Source organism: Schistocerca piceifrons, chromosome 3, assembly GCF_021461385.2.
Source record: "Schistocerca piceifrons isolate TAMUIC-IGC-003096 chromosome 3, iqSchPice1.1, whole genome shotgun sequence".
NCBI lineage: Eukaryota > Metazoa > Arthropoda > Insecta > Orthoptera > Acrididae > Schistocerca > Schistocerca piceifrons.
The window spans coordinates 532,031,271-532,051,802 of NC_060140.1; the positions used below are offsets into that span (position 1 = coordinate 532,031,271).

A 20,532-nucleotide genomic window follows, 5' to 3' on the forward strand; every position below is an offset into this window, starting at 1 on the left:
CCATTTTCAACCTCTACTTAGAAAATACGATTGACCAATGCTCATTAGATGACAAAGGAGTAGAAATTGGAGGAAGAAGAGTGGGGTGTTTGAGGTTTGCTGATGACATGGTCCTTCTAGCCACAGGGAAAAAGAGTTACAGGATTTAGTGGACACCATTGAAGCTAACGGAAAAAATTATGGAATGAAAATTAACATGAAGAAAACAAAAGTATTGACACTAGGAGGAAATAAAGAAATAAAACTTATGCTTATGGATAAATATTAGAACAGGTGCAAAATTTTAAGTATCTTGGAAGCAGGGTGGAAATTAGAACAAGGATAGCAGTGGCAAAAAGAGGCATTTTATAAGAAAAGGAGAATTTTCTGCAGTGAACTCAGGAAAAGACTCATAAAATGTCTTGTCTGGAGTGTTCTTCTGTATGACTCTGAAACATGGACTCTGAGGAAGAAAGACAGAGAAAGGCTGGAGGCTTTTGAGATGTGGACCTGACGGAGAATGGGAAGAATAAGTTGGATGGATAGAGTAAAAAATGAAGATGTACTGAGAAAAGTGGGAGAGAAAAGTCAGTTACTAGATGTAATAAAAAGAAGAAAAAGAAATTGGATTGGGTATATATCAAGAAAGAATGACAGACTGATAAAAACAGTTTTAGAAGGTTATGTAGAGTGGGAAAGGAAGCAAGGAAGAAAGAGATTTCATATACTGGATGACGTGATGGACGGTACAACATACAGGAGCCTTAAGAAGGAAGCAGTGGATCACAGAAAATGGAGAGTCAAAGGACCTGCTAATATAGCAGAAAACTGATGTTGATGATGATGATGATGATGATGATTATGATTATGATGATAGGGAAAAAAAAAGGTTCACTGCTAGACATTACCTAAGATCCTGTGAGCGATTAAGTGCTGTTTTACCAATGAGTCAATGTGAGATAACTCTGTGGAGATTTCTGGTGATGGCAGACATCTATAACATCAGCTCCTGAGCCTGTTGGGTGCTTTGTGTAAGTAGTAAGACTTGAGTCGTCAAATCTGTAGATGTAGACACATTGAAATGAGGAGCAAAGATCAGTCCATCAGAAACTTTGAAAGTACATGAAGAAGCACTGTTTACCTGGGGCATATCACAAGTGTGCACACAGAAAAATACCTGTTTGACATTTGAAGTAAGCTATGCCAGATTTGACATAGAGAAAATATGGTCCAAGAAGACAATGAAAAGCAAGTTTGTTGAAATCAGCATACAACATCAACTCTCCTTCTTTGGAGCAGAATTACACCACACAAGAAATAGTTCACTATTAAGTTTCTGTCTTTGAAAGACCAGATGGACTGTCAACCACTGAAAACTGAATCACAGTTACTAGAGTCAGAGTACAGGTTCATAAGAAACTGATTGAGTCTAATTACACCAACACTGCATTGGACCAAAATTCATAAATTCCAGATGTCTGTGCTGTAGAGGCCAAGTCTCACAGCTTGAGGATGACTGCTGGCAGCCCCACATAACACCAGACAGGTGGAACAGCATTGAATGACAGGTCACGGAAGGATTCCAGCAGAGTGATTAAGGAGCTGTGGCAGCAGTCACCATAAAGTCCAGAGAGAGCTTGTTTGTGCAGAACTGACTGGCTGTAGCCACACGTCAGCCTAAAAACTGTTGAGACACCAGAATACAGTGAGACCTCTTTTCGAATGTGTGAGTGAGTCCATGCTGACTGTGCCGTCTTGGTGCAATGCTACTGCTGCCCATCGGTGAGCTAAGTGCTGGAAACTGCAGTTGCGGTGTTCACCATTGTACCAGTTTCGATTTTGGCATAAGCCACCTGTAGTACAGTGCTGTTATGCTGGAGGGCTGTGAGCCCAAAGACAGCAATAGCTATTCTGCATTTTTTACCCTCTCTTCTTTGACCAACATCAGTTATTTTTCTGCCCAAGTAGCTAAACTGATCTATACTTTTATTGTCTCATTTCCTAATCTAATTCCCTGAGCATCACCTGCTCTTATTTGACTAATTTCCATGACACTTGTTTTACTTTCGTTGATGTCAATCTTATATCATCTTTTCAGGAGGCAATACATTCTGAACAACTGGTCTTCCAAGTTGTTTGGAACATCTGACAGAATTACAAAGTCACCTGCAGATTTCTTCTTCTTGAAAACTGAGGATATTTTACCTCTCTTGGGTATTTTTCACACGATATAGAATAGTTTTGTCATGACTGGTTCACCCAAGAATCTCAATAATTCAAGGAGAGTGTCATCTATTCCCTTAGCCTAGTTTCCAGTTAGACTTTTAGTGCTCTGTCAAATTCTGTATCATATCTCCCATCTCATATTCAGCTGCTTACTCTGCTCCTTCTATAATATTGACCTCAAGTTTGTTTCTCTTGTACAGCCCTTCTGGGTTTTCTTTCCACCTTTCAGCTTACCCTTCTTTGCTTAGTGTTGGCTTGCCATCTAAGCTCTTGATATTTACACAGTTGGTTCTCTTTTCTCCAAAGGTTTTTTTAAATTTTCTAGTAGGCAGCAACTTCCTTTCTCCTAGTAATGAATGCTTCTACAGCTTTGCACTTATTGTCTAGTTACTCCTGCTTAATTATTCTGCATTTTCAGTCACTCTCATTTTTAAATATATGTATTCCATTTTACCTTCTTCATGTTCAGCATTTGTATGGACACAAGTGTAGTGTGTGAATAAGCAGACATTGCCTGTTATTTCTCAAATTGTTGAACCGTTTACCCTATGTAACATAGTGATTATTTTACAAAATTCCATAAAGAGATGACCGTTCCAGATGCATCACAGTTTCTATCAACTATTTACAGAGTACAACAACGAGCTGTAAAAATTAAGTACTTCATCAGTTAAAAATTCTTTACATCACACAGTAAAATGCATCTGCAAACAGTTCATACTTTTTGCAAGTTTTATGTGAGTATACGTTACTGAAAGGAAGTGTGCTAAGGTAGTAGCAATAAAAATTACCAGTAGTCTTAATTTAACCAGTGTATAATAACTGTATTTCGGCTGTTGCCTAAGCTGTAATTTAGAAATTAGTAGTGAAGGTTTTGGATTTTTGTGTGTGTGTGTGTGTGTGTGTGTGTGTGTGTGTGTGTGTGTGAGTGAGAGAGAGAGAGACCCCTTCATTGTTTTCATCTAACAGGTTTTAACTCAAACAGGAATGGTCGTTTGGTCCATGTAACTATGTAATAGTGCTCCTTTGTGTATTTATTTCACTTGAGAGTGAAGTTTTTATTTAAGAACTGATTTCATTTCAGCTTCTTGGAGAAGAGAGGTTCAAAGCTATTGATAAAATTAAGACTGTTGGATCAACATACATGGCTGCTGTTGGCTTGATGCCTGATTTGCGTATCCTGGATGACGATGATGATGCAAGTGCAGGGTATTATCTCAGCACTTTAGTAGAATTTGTGTTTGCTATGCGTGAAAAATTAGTGAACATAAATGAAAATTCATACAACAACTTCATGTTGCGTGTCGGTAAGTTTTTATCAATAATCATTATAAAGTTTATTATTAGTTCTTATTGGTTCTTCTCACCAGCACTTTAAAATATTTGGAATGAGTTGCATATAGTTACCTGAGAATGTGACTTACTAAATTCTTGACACTTTATTTTCATATGAAACAATCACAAAATGCTTCAAAGCATTTTCTGGTTTTAATCTACATTAGGCATACTCTGTGACAAAACATTACCTGGTGCTGGTGTCACCATTTGCTACTTCCATTTTGCAGTTCCAGTGATGGCCAATGTCTACTGAAACTGGTCAACATTTCAAAGTGATTTGTGAATTTGTCTCTGTGCTACTGGGGACTTTGTAACGTTAACTGATGAGAAATTAAACACCATTTACAATCCATTCTTTGCTACTAACCACCATAGGGCATGTACATAATCTTAAATTTGTGTGTGTGTGTGTGTGTGTGTGTGTGTGTGTGTGTGTGTGTGTGTGTGTCATGTCCCACATTTCCTCCTGAACTGTTGGCTATATTTAAACCAGACTTGGTACACATGTCACTTAGTGCTTGGAAAGAACCACTGTGCAGGTAAAAAAAACCCTACCAGGAAGGGAAAAAAGGGGGGGGGGGGGAGAGAGAGAGAGAGAGAGAGAGAGAGAGAGAGAGAGAGAGAGAGAGAGAGAGAGTGTAGATCATGACTTGTAGATATCTAGACTATATTCATGTAATATTTGACAATGAGAGCACTTAGTGACTTGGAACCAACTTTACATATAATTTCAAACCTTTACAAGATTTTTCTAACTGACAGCTCCTGCAAAATGATGAAAGGATAAAAAGTTTATCGCTTACTAAATTTTCGCTGTTAATGTAGTATAACTGAAGCATCAGGCATGACCTTTTGTTATTATGTATTTACCAGTAACTCTGTTAAAAAGCTCCTCCTAAACCTCTGGATTGATTTCGACAAAGCTCTGTACACATATTACTTACTATATGGAAAGAAGTAGTGTGCGGGTAAGAGCCAACAGGCTCCTTGTGGTGGGGGGTGATAATGTGGAGCAAGAAAGGGGGAGGAGGAAATAGAAAGACAGAGAGGGGGAAGGAGGAGATGGACACAAGAAAAGTAGGAGGAAATAGACAGAGAAGGAAGAGAGGAGGAGATGGACAGAGAGAGGGTCAGGAAGTAGAGAGGGGGAGGTGGAGATATGGACAGAGACTGGGGGGAGGAGGAGATATGGACAGAGACTGAATTGAATCAAATTGCTGAAGTTAAATAGTTCACTCAAGACTTTGTTGTTGTGGTCTTCAGTCCTGACACTGGTTTGATGCAGCTCTCCATGCTACTCTATCCTGTGCAAGCTTCATCATCTCCCAGTACGTACTGCAGCCTACATCCTTCTGAATCTGCTTAGTGTATTCATCTCTTGGTCTCCCTCTATGATTTTTACCCTCCACGCTGCCCTCCAGTACTAAATTGGTGATCCCTTGATGCCTCAGAACATGTCCTACCAATCGATCCCTTCTTCTGGTCAAGTTGTGCCACAAACTCCTCTTCTCCCCAATTCTATTCAGTACCTCCTCATTAGTTATGTGATCTATCCATCTAATCTTCGGCATTCTTCTGTAGCACCACATTTGGAAAGCTTCTATTCTCTTCTTGTCCAAACTATTTATTGTCCATGTTTCACTTCCATACACGGCTACACTCCATACAAATGCTTTCAGAAACGACTTCCTGACACTTAAATCTATACTCGATGTTGACAAATTTCTCTTCTTCAGAAATGCTTTCCTTGTCACTGCCAGTCTACATTTTATATCCTCTCTACTTCAGCCATCATCAGCTATTTTGCTCCTCAAATAGCAAAACTCATTTACTACATTAAGCATCTCATTTCCTAATTTAATTCCCACAGCATCACCTGATTTAATTCGACTACATTTCATTATCCTCGTTTTGCTTTTGTTGATGTTCATCTTATATCCTCCTTTCAAGACATTGTCCATTCCGTTCAACTGCTCTTCCAATTCCTTTGCTGTCTCTGACAGAATTACAATGTCATCGGCGAACCTTAAAGTTTTTATTTCTTCTCCGTGGATTTTAATACCTACTCCGAATTTTTCTTTTGTTTCTTTTACTGCTTGCTCAATATACAGATTGAACAACATCGGGGAGAGGCTACAACCCTGTCTCACTCCCTTCCCAACCACCTCGACTCTTATAACTGCCATCTGGTTTATGTACAAATTGCAAATAGCCTTTCACTCCCTGTATTTTACACCTGCCACCTTCAGAATTTGAAAGAGTATTCCAGTCAACATTGTCAAAAAGCTTTCTCTGAGTCTACAAATGCTAGAAACGTAGGTTTGCCTTTTCTTAATCTAGCTTCTAAAATAAGTCGTAGGGTCAGTATTGCCTCACATGTTCCCATATTTCTACGGAATCCAAACTGATCTTCCCTGAGGTCAGCTTCTACCAGTTTTTCCATTCGTCTGTAAAAAATTCACGTTAGTACACTCCTGGAAATTGAAATAAGAACACCGTGAATTCATTGTCCCAGGAAAAGGAAACTTTATTGACACATTCCTGGGGTCACATACATCACATGATCACACTGACAGAACCACAGGCACATAGACACAGGCAACAGAGCATGCACAATGTCAGCACTAGTACAGTGTATATCCACCTTTCGCAGCAATGCAGGCTACTATTCTCCCATGGAGACGATCGTAGAGATGCTGGATGTAGTCCTGTGGAACGGCTTGCCATGCCATTTCCACCTGGCGCCTCAGTTGGACCAGCGTTTGTGCTGGACGTGCAGACCGCGTGAGACGACGCTTCATCCAGTCCCAAACATGCTCGATGGGGGACAGATCCGGAGATCTTGCTGGCCAGGGTAGTTGACTTACACCTTCTAGAGCACGTTGGGTGGCACGGGATACATGCGGACGTGCATTGTCCTGTTGGAACAGCAAGTTCCCTTGCCGGTCTAGGAATGGTAGAACGATGGGTTCGATGACGGTTTGGATGTACCGTGCACTATTCAGTGTCCCCTCGACGATCACCAGTGGTGTACGGCCAGTGTAGGAGATCGCTCCCCACACCATGATGCCGGGTGTTGGCCCTGTGTGCCTCGGTCGTATGCAGTCCTGATTGTGGCGCTCACCTGCACGGCGCCAAACACGCATACGACCATCATTGGCACCAAGGCAGAAGCGACTCTCATCGCTGAAGATGACACGTCTCCATTCGTCCCTCCATTCACGCCTGTCGCGACACCGCTGGAGGCGGGCTGCACGATGTTGGGGCGTGAGCGGAAGACGGCCTAACGGTGTGCGGGACCGTAGCCCAGCTTCATGGAGACGGTTGCGAATGGTCCTCGCCGATACCCCAGGAGCAACAGTGTCCCTAATTTGCTGGGAAGTGGCGGTGCGGCCCCCTACGGCACTGCGTAGGATCCTACGGTCTTGGCGTGCATCCGTGCGTCGCTGCGGTCCGGTCCCAGGTCGACGGGCACGTGCACCTTCCGCCGACCACTGGTGACAACATCGATGTACTGTGGAGACCTCACGCCCCACGTGTTGAGCAATTCGGCGTTACGTCCACCCGGCCTCCCGCATGCCCACTATACGCCCTCGCTCAAAGTCCGTCAACTGCACATACGGTTCACGTCCACGCTGTCGCGGCGTGCTACCAGTGTTAAAGACTGCGATGGAGCTCCGTATGCCACGGCAAACTGGCTGACACTGACGGCGGCGGTGCACAAATGCTGCGCAGCTAGCGCCATTCGACGGCCAACACCGCGGTTCCTGGTGTGTCCGCTGTGCCGTGCGTGTGATCATTGCTTGTACAGCCCTCTCGCAGTGTCCGGAGCAAGTATGGTGGGTCTGACACACCGGTGTCAATGTGTTCTTTTTTCCATTTCCAGGAGTGTATTTTGCAGCCGTGACTTATTAAACTGATAGTTCAGTAATTTTCACATCTGTCAACGCCTGCTTTCTTTGGGATTGGAATTATTATATTATTCTTGAAGTCTGAGGGTATTTCGCCTGTCTCATACATTTTGCTCACCAGATGGTAGAGTTTTGTCAGGACTGGCTCTCCTAAGGCTGTCAGTAGTTGTAATGGAATGTTGTCTACTCCTGGGGCCTTGTTTCGACTTAGGTCTTTCAGTGCTCTATCAAACTCTCCACGCAGTATGATATCTCCCATTTCATCTTCATAAAATGGGAGATATCATACTGCGTGAAGAGTTTGTAGAATAAAAAAATCACCTTAACAGAAGTTCAGTCATTAATAATGATACTAGCACTCAGAGTTCAAAATATTTCTTATTCCCGAACTGGTACACATTGAAAGTGTGAAGTAGCTGCACACTGAAATAAGGCTAAGTCTCAATCAACAACGAAACTTACATGGCTGGCCATCCATGCAAACCTTACAAAACACAACCTTACCAACAAACACACAAATATCAAAAGATCTACCAACCATTCTCTACCTGCCTATTTGAAAAACTTGGTCATGTTGATCACCCCGAGGTTCAGTGGAGTAGCTTACAACTAGACCACCATTCTCACGATTACACATATTAAAACTTTCACTTGTTTCAGACATACATTACATATACTTCTAGCTAATTTGCAGTCTGATATTACATTATTAAAATCTGTACATTGCTGAATGAACAACTTATATTTAAACTTCTTGTATATTTTGTGTCGTAGGCATTTGACTGTGTTAATCACAATATTCTTTTAAGTAAATTACTGTAGAATACTACAGTGTAACAGGATATGCTGCAAAATGGTTCAAATTGTATATATCTGACAGAGAACAAAGGCTGTCAATAGGAAACAGATGTGTATTAAGCTATCAGTCATCCTACTGGGAACCAGTAACATGTAATGTCTCCCAGTGTTTCATCTTAGGGCCCTTACTTTTTTTGGTGTATCTCTATGACCTTTCACCAGTAACATTACCATGTGCCATGTTTGTTTTGTTTGTAGATGATACAAACTTTGCAGTGAATAGTAGATCAAGTACAGCATTAGAAAGATAAGCTAATTAAATTTTCATGAACATTAATAAATGGTTCCTAGCCAATTCCCTGTCATTAAACCTTGAAAAAACATGCTATATGCAGTTCAGAACATGTAAAGGTTTCCTACCAGTATACACCTTATATATGACAACAAGCAGATTGAAGAAGTTGACAGTGTTAAATTCGTGGTATTACTGTGTGCTGATATATTTAAATGGGAGGAACATCCCAGAGAACTGCTGAAGCATTAAACACATTTCTGTTTGCATTCCGAATGTTTTCAGACATAGGTGATATAAAAATGAAAAAGGTAGCATACTATGTGTACTTTCATTCCATAATGTCATCCAGGATTATTTTCTGGGGTAACTCATAAAGCCAAGCTAAAGTTTTCTGAACCCAGAAACGTGCAATCAAATTATTTGTGGTGTGTACTCAAGAACGTACTGCAGTAGGCTGTTTAAGGAACTGGGGATACTAATTAGTGCTTCCCAATATATTTATTCCTTAATGAAATTTGTTATTAAAATGTATCTTTTTTTTTCCAAACCAACAGCTCAGATCATGGAGTTAGTACTAGAAATAAGAATAACTTTCACAAAGATTTAAAGTCACTTTGGCTCGGAAAGACGTCCACTATTCAGAAGTACACATTTTCAATAACTTACCAGCAGCCATACAAAGTTTAACTAACAATTAAGTTCAGTTTTAGAAGAGTCTAAAGGATTTATTGGTGGCCAACTCCTCCTACTCTACTGATCAATTTCTTAGCAGAACCAATTGATGCATGTGTTACTAATGATATCGCATAATGTGCATGTTGCTTACACTCAGACTTCTGTACAAATTTTGTGCAGTATAATGTGAACATGGTAAATAAGTGCTGTAAAATGATTTTTTATGCTTGGCTACAGTAGCCCAAGAATTATCATATCAACCTAAGTATACTGAACATTTAATATGTGATGACAACTGTTACATACTTTGAAATGTAAACAAGCTTAAGATTTTCTGAACAATTCCACATCCATAAGGGAAATTTAAGTTTGGATCTGTAGATGGTACATTAGCAGATCTGATCTTATGTTGTAAATATTTATTGTGTATTATTGTTTTCTGACATGTTCCACATCCTAGAGGTTCTTCTCATGATGGATCAACTGGAATGAAAAGTACATCTAATGTAATCTACAAACCTTGTCTGGGAGATCAAAATGTCCAATGAATGTATAGTGAGAGCATTGCTGCAAACACCCTAACCTACACTGTAAACAGAACAGTTAAAACCTAGTAGAGTTCATACCTTTATTCAGCTTGCCACTCCAGTACTGTGACTCATATCCTCTCATCTTACAAAAATTAACTTATTGAAAAATCTTTAGTGTGCATGTGGATAAATCTGGCATTATTTCAAGAATTGATCAGTAAATTATTTCTAACAATATGTGTATTTGAACAACAATAATAGAACCATGATATTGTTTAGCTGACATAAAGTCCTATCCAACTGTGTTTATAAGCATAGGTTGCATATCTGTAGCATCTGCTATCAATTTTATTTACAATTTTCAGTATGAACGTTAAAAACTTCATTAATAATTAATTCATACATATGGCAAAACTGTTAATGAGTTTGTCTCTTTATTGAATTTCTACACTGTCTTTGGATTTTCTGTAGACTGTCTGGAGATGGTTTTTGAGGTTTTAGTGAATATTCAGAGCTTCAGTTTTAGCACAATCAAAACCAGGCCACTTTGTTTCGTGTCCATATTCATGTGGTGGCAGTTTCATCATCCACCATGGGATTTTCAAGTAGTGTTTAGCCATTCTGATACCCCACCTCCTCTCACAACAACTACAATGCCCCGTGCCTTGCTGCTCGGTGCCTGTTCTCGTACCTGGCTCAGCCCCTAAATTGCAGTGCTATATATTTTAATACAAGTGAATAGCAGGGACTCCATTCATAATCTCAGAACTTTTTTTTTTTGATGAATCTGTATTTACCAAGTTAAAGTTACCGGTTTCTGTTCACAAATTCTTATTAACAACCAGCACTGCTCTAAGAAAATGAATATACAGGGATAATACAGATAGTGGGTTTGAATATGATTTTATTCAATTCATGCACTCCTTGAAGTGTCAGTGTCAATAATTTGATAGGTGCTGAGTCGTGATAGGCACAATAAAAAGATTCACACTTGCATAGCTTTCAGCCATTAAGGCCTTTGTCAGCAGTAGACACACACACACACACACAAACACACACACACACACACACACACACACACACACACACACACACACACACACACACACACACACACGCGCGCGCACACACACTCGTGCAAATGCAACTCGCACACACGTCTGCAGTCTCAGAGAGCTGAAACTACACTGCCATTTCCCAGCTCTCTGAGACTGCAGACGTGCATGCAAGTTGTGTGTGTGTGTGTGTGTGTGTGTGTGTGTGTGTGTGTGTGTGTGTGTGTGTGTGTGTGTACTGCTGACAAAGGCCTTAGTGGCCGAAAGCTATGAGTGTGTGAATCTTTTTATTGTGCCTATCGCGACTCAGCATCTCTGCTATATGGTGAGTAGCAACTTTCCTTCTCTGGTATTGTTACATTCCATCCTGGATTTTCCATTGTTTGATTTGATAAGTATGTTTGTTTTAATCTGTATAATGACACTAAAATGTACACTATTTAAATACTCGGTGCACAGTCAAGATGGCAACTTCTGCTGCCATGATGTGGTTATTTTCATCTTTATAAACACCTGACATCACATAAAACTAATTGTGTTGTTGTTTTCAGGCTAAACACTGGTCTGATGCAGTAAGACATTTCATCTCGAATAACTACTGCAAGCTGTTTAATATAGTCAAGCCCGTATATGCTTTACTATCCAACTCCCCCCCCCCCCCCACCCCCCCCCCCACCCCCACCCCTAAGACTTCCCACATTTACCAAACTGAGGTTTGATGAATGCCCCAATGTGTCCTACCAGTTAACCATACTTTTGGTCAAATTGTGCCATACATTTCTTTTCTCTCCACTTCAGTTCAGTACTTCCTCAATACATACTCAATCTACTCATTTAATTTTCAACATTCTTCAGAAGCACCTCATTTTAAAAGCTTTTATAGTTCCCTTGTCTGAATTGTTTATCAGTGATTTATGTTCAACATTAAGAAATTTCTCTTTTTCAGGAATACTTATCTTCCTGTTACCAGTATGCATTTTATGTCTTCTCTATTTTGGCCATTGTCAGTTACTTTGCATCCATATGACAAAACTTACCTACTACCTTAATGTAATTCCCTCAGCACTACCTGCTTTAATTCAACTATGTTCCATTACGCTTGTTTTACTTTTGTTGATATTCATCTTATAACTTCTTTTCAAGACACTGTCCATACCAACCAACTCCTCTTCCAAGTTCTTTGTTATATCTGACAGAATTACAGTGTCATTGGCAAGCATCAAAATTTTTATTTCTTCTTCCTGAACTTTATTTCCCAAATTTCTCCTTTGTTTCCTTCACTGCCATTTCTCCTTGGTTTCCTTTACAGTTTGTTCATCATATACGGTTGAACCACACATTAGTGCTGTTCATCATCAGACAAATAATACAGCTGTAGTTGCTCCTTTCTCTTTATAAGGCCGGATCAGTCAGGCATCCGGACTGTTGCCCCTGCAGCTACTATAGTCATCTGTACATCTTCAAGTACCTCATGTGATCTTGGCTTCTTCCTTCCTGTGTGCTTACACCTGCGGTGCAGCTATCTGCATCATTGAGACATCTAAGCCACCCAATCGTGGCAACGTCCATTATTCATGTGGGGTGGGGAGGGGGTGTGGGAGAGGAGGAGAGTTAAGGAGGGTTAACAACCTCCTGCACATGTTGCACTGCATGTGCAGAATGACAAACACAATGTGTTATTTGAAGGAATCATCATAGAAAATTACTTTTCAGATAAGATAGGAGTGTTCATAAAACTAGTTTATTCAGTTAATTGAACTGTATAATTTTATTTACTAATTTACCAATAAATACTAAATATATGTACAGCAACACAGATCTCTTGTATTGTAACAAAAATTTATGTAGTGTAATGTAGTAAACAAAAGATATGTAATACATAAGCATTTTGCATGTGTAGTATATACAGATAGAACTGATGCTTAAAAAGTCTTTAATGTTGGTCTGTCTAAGCACACCTACCCACTTATGAGAAGCTAAGCGATGCACTTCTTTCAGAACAGATATCTAATACTGATCACTTTAATTTTGAGCTTCAAACCATCAAAAGGCAGTATCTATACCATTAAATGCTTCAGAAGCGGGTGTTGTATTTTCACATTCATTTTCTGGACCACTAGTTGATGAGGTACTAGTGGCATCAGCTTTATCAGTGTCAAGGTTTACAATTTCGCTGTCTTGCATGATTTGGTGCACATGAGTGAGCAGCAGTTCACTTAAGCAGTCGTTCAGTTTGGATAATTAACTCTTTACTGTGAAACTTCCTGACAGATTAAAACTTTGTGCTGGACCAATACTTGAACTCAGGACCTCTACCTTTCGCGGACAAGTGCTCTACCAACTGAGATACCAAGCACGACTCACAACCCATCCTCACAGCTTTACTTCCGCCAGTGCCTCATCTCCTACCTTCCAAACTTCACATAAGTTCTCTTGTGAACCTTGCAGAGGTAGCACTCTCGGAAGAAAGTGCTGCAGAGTGAAAATTTCATTCTGGAAACTCTTTACTGTATTAGGATGTCAATCTTGGAATACATGACTCTCCAGTAGGTACATTCATGAGAGTCTACTATGTTGTGTGAGAATGAATTGCTAATATCAGTCAGATCCTGATACGATGCTGTAAAGAGTTGCAACTTGCTTGAAATATTCAGAAATGAAAACCTGTTCACTTCCAAGACAAAAATATAGTATCACATTACTACAGTTTCACAGGCTCACAGCTAGAATCATTCAACTCGTATGAATACCTAGGTGTAATAGATTGTAGGGATATTAAATGGAATGATCACATTGGCTCATTCATAGGGAAAGCAGGTGAATTAACTGGGCATACTAAATACATACAGAGTGGAGCAGCACAAAAGGGCAGAACTTTTTTCGGCCCATAGGAGAGCGTCACACTGATGCTGATAATCATGAAGTGCCAAATTTTATATATCATCCCTCCTGCATTTCATATTTGAATGTAAAAGAAAGAAAGCTTAATACATCCTTAGGTACCCTGTCATGCAGTTCAATGGTTTGCAGAATATAGACGTAAATGTAGGTGCAGATAAATTAGTGTAGGATATATGCTAATTTCCATAAATAATTGGAAAATCCCAAACATAATTACACTTCACATGACATTGTGACAAATGAACATAGTCAAAATGTAAGAAACATTACGAGTAGACATATGACATTTTTCAAAGATATGAAATGGATGTTGGTTGCTGTAGCAAAATTATTGTGCAGCTATGTGCTGTAATCATACTGCTATCAACTGTGCTGTGGGTACATTTAAAGTCAATAATCTTCATGTTTATTCAATTTACTACTTATGAGGCATTTCACAAATATAGTTAAAATGGTAGCAGAATGATATAGAACTTTTACTTAGCTATTCATTATTATACCTTGCACCTTCTTAACAAATCAAAACACATCTGCAGTTCTCTTGGAAGCTACACTCAAACCCAGTTTGGAGCCTTGCCATTCTTGAGAAGTGCTTTTCCCAACTGAGCTATCAGGGCATCACTCAAGGACACGCTCACAACTTTAGTTCTATCTATATTAAGTTTTAAAATATGAGTTCTGGTCTGTTGCTTGCTTTTAATATGTAAGGATCCTGTGCAGAGCAGAAGTTTTGTTCTTGATACCAGATTCTTTATACGATCAAAAAGCATCTGCATTATATAGAACATCATGGTATATCCCTTGGAGAAGTCAACTCCTGTGATGAGTAGTAAACATGTGGCTCATCACCGCGCATGCATACTATCATCATTATGACTGTCACACACAAAACTCACTGGGGCCAGAGTTATTTCACTATTCTGTAGAGCAAATATTGGCCGAAGGTATATTTCATAGCCATTGGTCATTCTTGACCAAAACTTTTCAAAGTGGAATGTGATCAGAAATTCTTGCCACAGTTTTGCATGCTAACAATTCAATCTGCAGGTCAACTCAGTGAGACAGATTACAAAGTGCAAAGCAGGTAGCACCGAACATTTTAGTTAACTTACCCAAGTGCTGGTGCCACATCAGTTTATTATTCATCTGGGTGACTAATATCTTCATTGAGCTCTCTTTCTGGTACATGTAAGTGCCTAATATACCATCCTATCTACAGCTGAATATGAAGCTGCAAGAGTGTCATTAATACAAAATTAGTTAAGTGTTGTGTACTGGTACAACAGAAGGAATATGGTTCGTTATTGGTTACAGTGCAAAGATGTGAAGAAGTGAAAAGGCTGAAAAATAGTACATTTTAGCTTCAAAATCTGTCGCACAAACCAACAACTTCTCAACAACGAATAACAACTAACTTCCTTGGCTTTGTGCTGGCCCTTACATAAACAAGTAATAATTACAACAAGTACTTCATTATTATAATGTTAACTTTTCTTGATTTACATTGAAGAATTACACATTTGTGGAGTTTTAAATATGACAACATATTCTCCATAAAAAACTAACACATCTGAAATAACAGTTTTTGTCAAACAGACACCTTTCCTGTACAAATTTAGGTTTTAACACCCGTCTTCGATAGATGAAGATTTCAGCTGCAGTATTTAACTATTTTAGTTGCCTACATTTGTAGATGTGTTTCAGTGCTATAGTTTTATTAATTCATACAAATAATCCCATTAAAGGTTGTTAAAGTTTGAAATGTTTGCATTTTGAATGACTGACTAAGACATTTTACTGTGTTTTCCAAATAAGTTTGTTTGAAAATTCTGCATGTCTTATTCAAAAATTGCATTCTATTAAGAAATTTGTTTTTTCAAGATTGTGAAACTATTGAACTGACTTGGCAGAAATATGTATACATGCAGTTTTCATTTTTAACAGAGTCATAATTTTTCAGCTGGCCACTGTGGCCAAGCGGTTCTAGGCACTTCAGTGTGGAACTGCGCGACCGCTATGGTCGCAGGTTCGAATCCTGCCTCAGGCATGGATGTGTATGATGTCCTTAGGTTAGGTAGGTTTAAGTAGTTCTAAGTTCTAGGGGACTGATGACCTCAGATGTTAAGTCCCATAGTGCTTAGAGCCATTTGAACCATTTTCATCTTTTCGTAAGAAATGAGAGGATGAACTTTGTCTTCTGCAAGGCATTAAATTACTTCAAATGATGTTAAACAATTATTTATATGTGATAACAGAAAGAAACATAATCATATATTTCATCAACATTATAATAATAAATAATAAAATTACCATGTATCACATACTACATTAGGAGCATGTACCGTTTGGTCCTATTTTAACTGGTGTCAGGTATTTCATTAACTAGTTTAATGTTTTCAAGGTAGTGCCTAAATGTAGCTATAAAAGTTGGTGACCCCTCACAATGTTGTGCACATGTTCACCATGTTACTAATGTAGGAACAAGGAAAGGGCTCTATCACATAGTTTGGTAATCACAGTGTGGATGCCAAGGAGGGGGAAACACCCTGAATTAATACAAAATGATTCATGTGTAGGCTGTTGCTATATCATCAGCTGGAGTGATGCTTTTATAAGAAAAATAACTGAAATCTATCTTGATAATGTAAGGAGTGAGGGTTATAAGATAACATTTCACCATACGTTAGAGATGCTAAATTGTGAAAGGCATGTAAACAAGTCTGAGAACTTTGGTAGCTTTCGAAGTTTTGGTGTACACGTACATACACACACACACACACACACACACACACACACACACAAGCGCGCGCGTTGCTGACATTTTTCCCACACTGCAGCTTACATGGATTGAGGGTTTGTGTCTGGTAGTGGTGGAGTGGGCTAGGGAAGAAAAGAGGTATGGGGTAGGAGGGTGGGAGGCTTGGGGAAGGGAAGCTGATGGTTAAGAGGGAGGAGGCGGCAGCAGATGCACAGTATACGAATATTAAGTCAGTTCAAGGTGGAGGAGGAACTATTGATTTCGGCTACTTTGGGGCTTCGTGCAGAATCAATGATGATGATTGAAAATGTGTGCTGGACCAGGATTTGAACCTGGAATCTCCTGCTTACTAGGCAGTTGCGTCAACCACTGCACCATCTGGCCAGAGTGTTTATTATAATTGCACGGACTACCTCAATATGCCTTCCGGCCAATTCACATTCCCACCTAGCACCACCTATCCGCAGTCTCCGTCCATATCCTCCGCACTTGTTACATTGAGATTCACGTAGCAGGTGCAGAGGTGATACTCTTCTGGCTGCAGGCATGGACAATTGCGCGTGGCACATGATGATGGATGAGAGTGGATTTGGAGGTGAGGAGGGGGGAGGGGGGATGAGAGAGAGAGAGAGAGAGAGAGAGAGAGAGAGAGAATAGAGGCAGGGGTGATGGTGAGGAAAAACCAGATGATTTCATAATCCTCCAGGCCTCAACCTCCGATAGCCCTGCCCTAAGCGCAAACCTCCCTCCTATTCTTGCTTCTTTCTCCCATTGTCCACTCCATGTGGCACAACCCTATATTAATTGAAGCATTCTATACTGTTTTTAACAACTCATAAGTAAACTGCCCCTTTGAACCAAACTTAGACTTCAGGCTATGCTTCACATCAGACTGCCACCAAATCTAGGAATTCAGTTTCACATTCATTGGCTTTGTCAACTTGCAACCAACCCCAGTGTAGCCATAATGGTGAGAGATATATGTATAATCATATATTGCCAGTAAGTGTAGTAACACTAATTCTGCAACATTGAAAATTCTTTTCATGTTTTTACTTCACATACATTGAAATGGCTATTGGATTTCTGTCAAAAATCCATGCTGAGAAGGAAGGAGAGGAGCTTTCAGCTAATTGTTGTATGTATTCTACACCTCTGTTAATACTATAGTTGCACCTGATTTCCTTACTGCAGGTATCAATATTGGACCTGTGGTGGCAGGTGTAATTGGTGCTCGGAAGCCACAGTATGATATTTGGGGGAATACAGTGAATGTTGCGAGCCGCATGGATTCAACGGGCTTACCAAATCACATACAGGTATTTTATTGTAATATAAATTGCATGTGTATCTTTGTTGATTGTGTAAGCAGATATTACGGTAACATTGGGGAACATGTAATCCTACCTCCTGCAGAATCCTCACTACCAATCATCATATTCTGTAGATCCTGTCATGAAGGGAAAATTTCAGCTTTATGGAATGAATTGAGAAATAAAGTACATGTAGTGGCAACTATTAATAAAACATTAACATCATTCTGCCTGTGCAATTTGTAGAGGCCCATAACTACCACAATTCTTAAATGATTGTTAATAAACGACTGCACCGAAAAGGGAAATTTATTTGAGAAACCCGTAAGACTGCAGAACAGACAGAACTAATGGCAATTATTTACCTTCATTTAAAAGTTGAAAAAATTATTGATAGTTTCAAAGTGAGGAAAGAGGTACAGGTTAGGGAGAAAGTTAGATAGAAGAGGCAGATCAATCAGACCCCAGGATGAGAGAGGTCAATCTCAGTCCATTGGGTGACCTGCCCCTCTTCCCTTTCTGAGGAAGAAATTAACAGTTCTGAAAGCTAAAATTAGTTTTCTAATTTGCAAATGTATGTGTTACCAGTACTTGAATTTTGCCGTGTTAAAAGAAGTACTAGAGACAAACAATTTAATTTGTGTAATCGACAGTAATTTTAGAAAAGGATTTATACCATAGCTTTTGATGAGATGATGTGGCTGCTAAATCTGGAACACCTTAAAGCAAGAGCAACCATAGAATCTCTAGACACCTGTATGTTGAGAGTAGAATTGGAGAAACCTGAGCGCAAGCCAGAACACGCCTGCAGTAATTTTATAGAATATTTATTTGATAAAATCACAGTAAAGGCTGCAGCATATATTGGGTTGGTGCATAAGTTCGTAGAAGTTTTCCATAAATTTAATAAACACAGAGATTTATCAATAATATGTCCTCCTTCCCTATTTACAACAGTCTGACTTTGAGGTGAAGAACTCATCAAGCCATGTTTAGAATGAATTTCCATCCAGGGAGGTGGTTCCTTGGAGAGTATTGCATAGAGAGCAGAAAAGGTGAAACTATAACTGCACAAAATCAAGTGAATAAGATGGGTGCAGAATGACTTCCCAACATAGCTCATGTATAGTGTTTTTTGTCAGCCTAGCAGAATGTGGGCAGGCATTAATGTGTAGTAGCATCACTGGACACAGTCTTCATGGTTGTTGTTGTTGGACAGTTTTTGATTTGTTGACAATAAATTTCCGCAGTGACAGTTACACGCCTGGAAGCAATTCATAGTACACCACACTGTCGCTGTGCTACCAGATATTTAACATTACCTTTTGTGGATGTGCACAGTTGTTTGTTTGAGCAGTAATCTTTAACCCGATCTCCTGAAGTACTGGAGCCACTGAAGAAATCAAAGAGAAGGAAATTTTGTATCTGATTCACTTGCATCAATGCTGTAGAATTATCAAATGCCCTGTATCTAAATAGTCAGTGAAGAGATCTCATATTTCTAACTTCTCTATTCTCCTACAAATCAAGTTGCATCCTATTCTTCCCACAAATCAAGTTGCATATTCTTAATTTAATTTTATGAAATAATTTTTACTATGTCAGTAACATTTTGCTAATATTTATTAGCACAACATGTTTTGACAGCATGCTGCCATCATCAGATGCACTGCAGTTACATGTACGTTAATCTGAAGTATGATGGGGATTATTTTCTGGGTGTGCCAGTGAGGATATGTACCAAAATTTAATAATTTTTCCTGGAAATTTATTTGTCTGCAACACAGAGCACAGCAATGAATACACTACCTTCACTTTACACTTGCACATTTAGATGTTTGCAAGACAAGTTTCCAGCAAAAATGGTTAAATTTTGGAATATTATCTATCTGGCATATCCAGCAAATAATCCTCATCACACCTCATGTAGATGAACATCTAACTGCAGTGCACCTAATGATGCCAGCACACTGCCAAAATGCATAACAGTAATAAAAATTAGTAAAAAGTTAGAGCAGCAGTAAAAATTATGTCATAAATTTATAATACAGTCATTGACCTCACCCAGTTCCATACAACATGAGTAAATTTAAGCCTTAATCTAAGAGGGAATTTAAATAATGTAAACAGCACAGAATTAAAATTGTTATCTTGTTTATTATCAAAGTTCTTGTTGCAGCAGACCTCAGACAGAATATATAATTTCTTATATAAGTAAGAAATGCATCAGATTGCAGAGATTAATTATTGTTACTCTTTATGAGATACTTCAGAACTGAGTGAAAGTTGAACGCTGCTTACCAGTGACCTCTTCATGAAAATACTGACAAAAATTATAATGGCTAGTTGGTGTGTACTCTTAACTTAATACAATCAGTGGTGTTGCAAAAGGAGGTGTGAGAATGATCATCTGATGGGGACAGTGTAGACTACATAATATCGAAGATTTTGTTCAACACATGTAACCAGTAGATTCACGATATTCAGAACATACTTTTACAGTTACCGCAGAAAGGAACAATGGTGAAATTTTGACTGTGGGAATGAGGCAGCTGACAAAGTGGTAAAATTGTGTTGTGAAGAAAAAAGTCTATCAGTATGTGATGTAATCCTTTACATAGTTGCTACACTGTTAATCAAGAGTCATGTGGCAGTTGGATAACATATGGCTGGATATAAAGAGCAGAGACATATATCTTGTAAAGCTCACAACGAGGACATTGGCTACTTCTATCAAGGTTCAGAAAATAACT

General features: G+C 39.2%; 1 protein-coding gene across 3 annotated transcripts in view; it reads left to right on the forward strand.

Annotated features, from left to right (window-relative positions):
* LOC124787785 (Ca(2+)/calmodulin-responsive adenylate cyclase) overlaps positions 1-20,532 on the forward strand; it is a 355,797-nt gene that overhangs the window by 262,716 nt on the left and 72,549 nt on the right. For all 3 annotated transcript variants that reach the window (XM_047254687.1, XM_047254686.1, XM_047254685.1), the window contains 2 exons: positions 3,290-3,512; positions 17,661-17,785. In XM_047254687.1, coding sequence (XP_047110643.1) covers positions 3,290-3,512; positions 17,661-17,785 — 348 coding nt within the window. The remainder of the gene's footprint in view (positions 1-3,289; positions 3,513-17,660; positions 17,786-20,532) is intronic.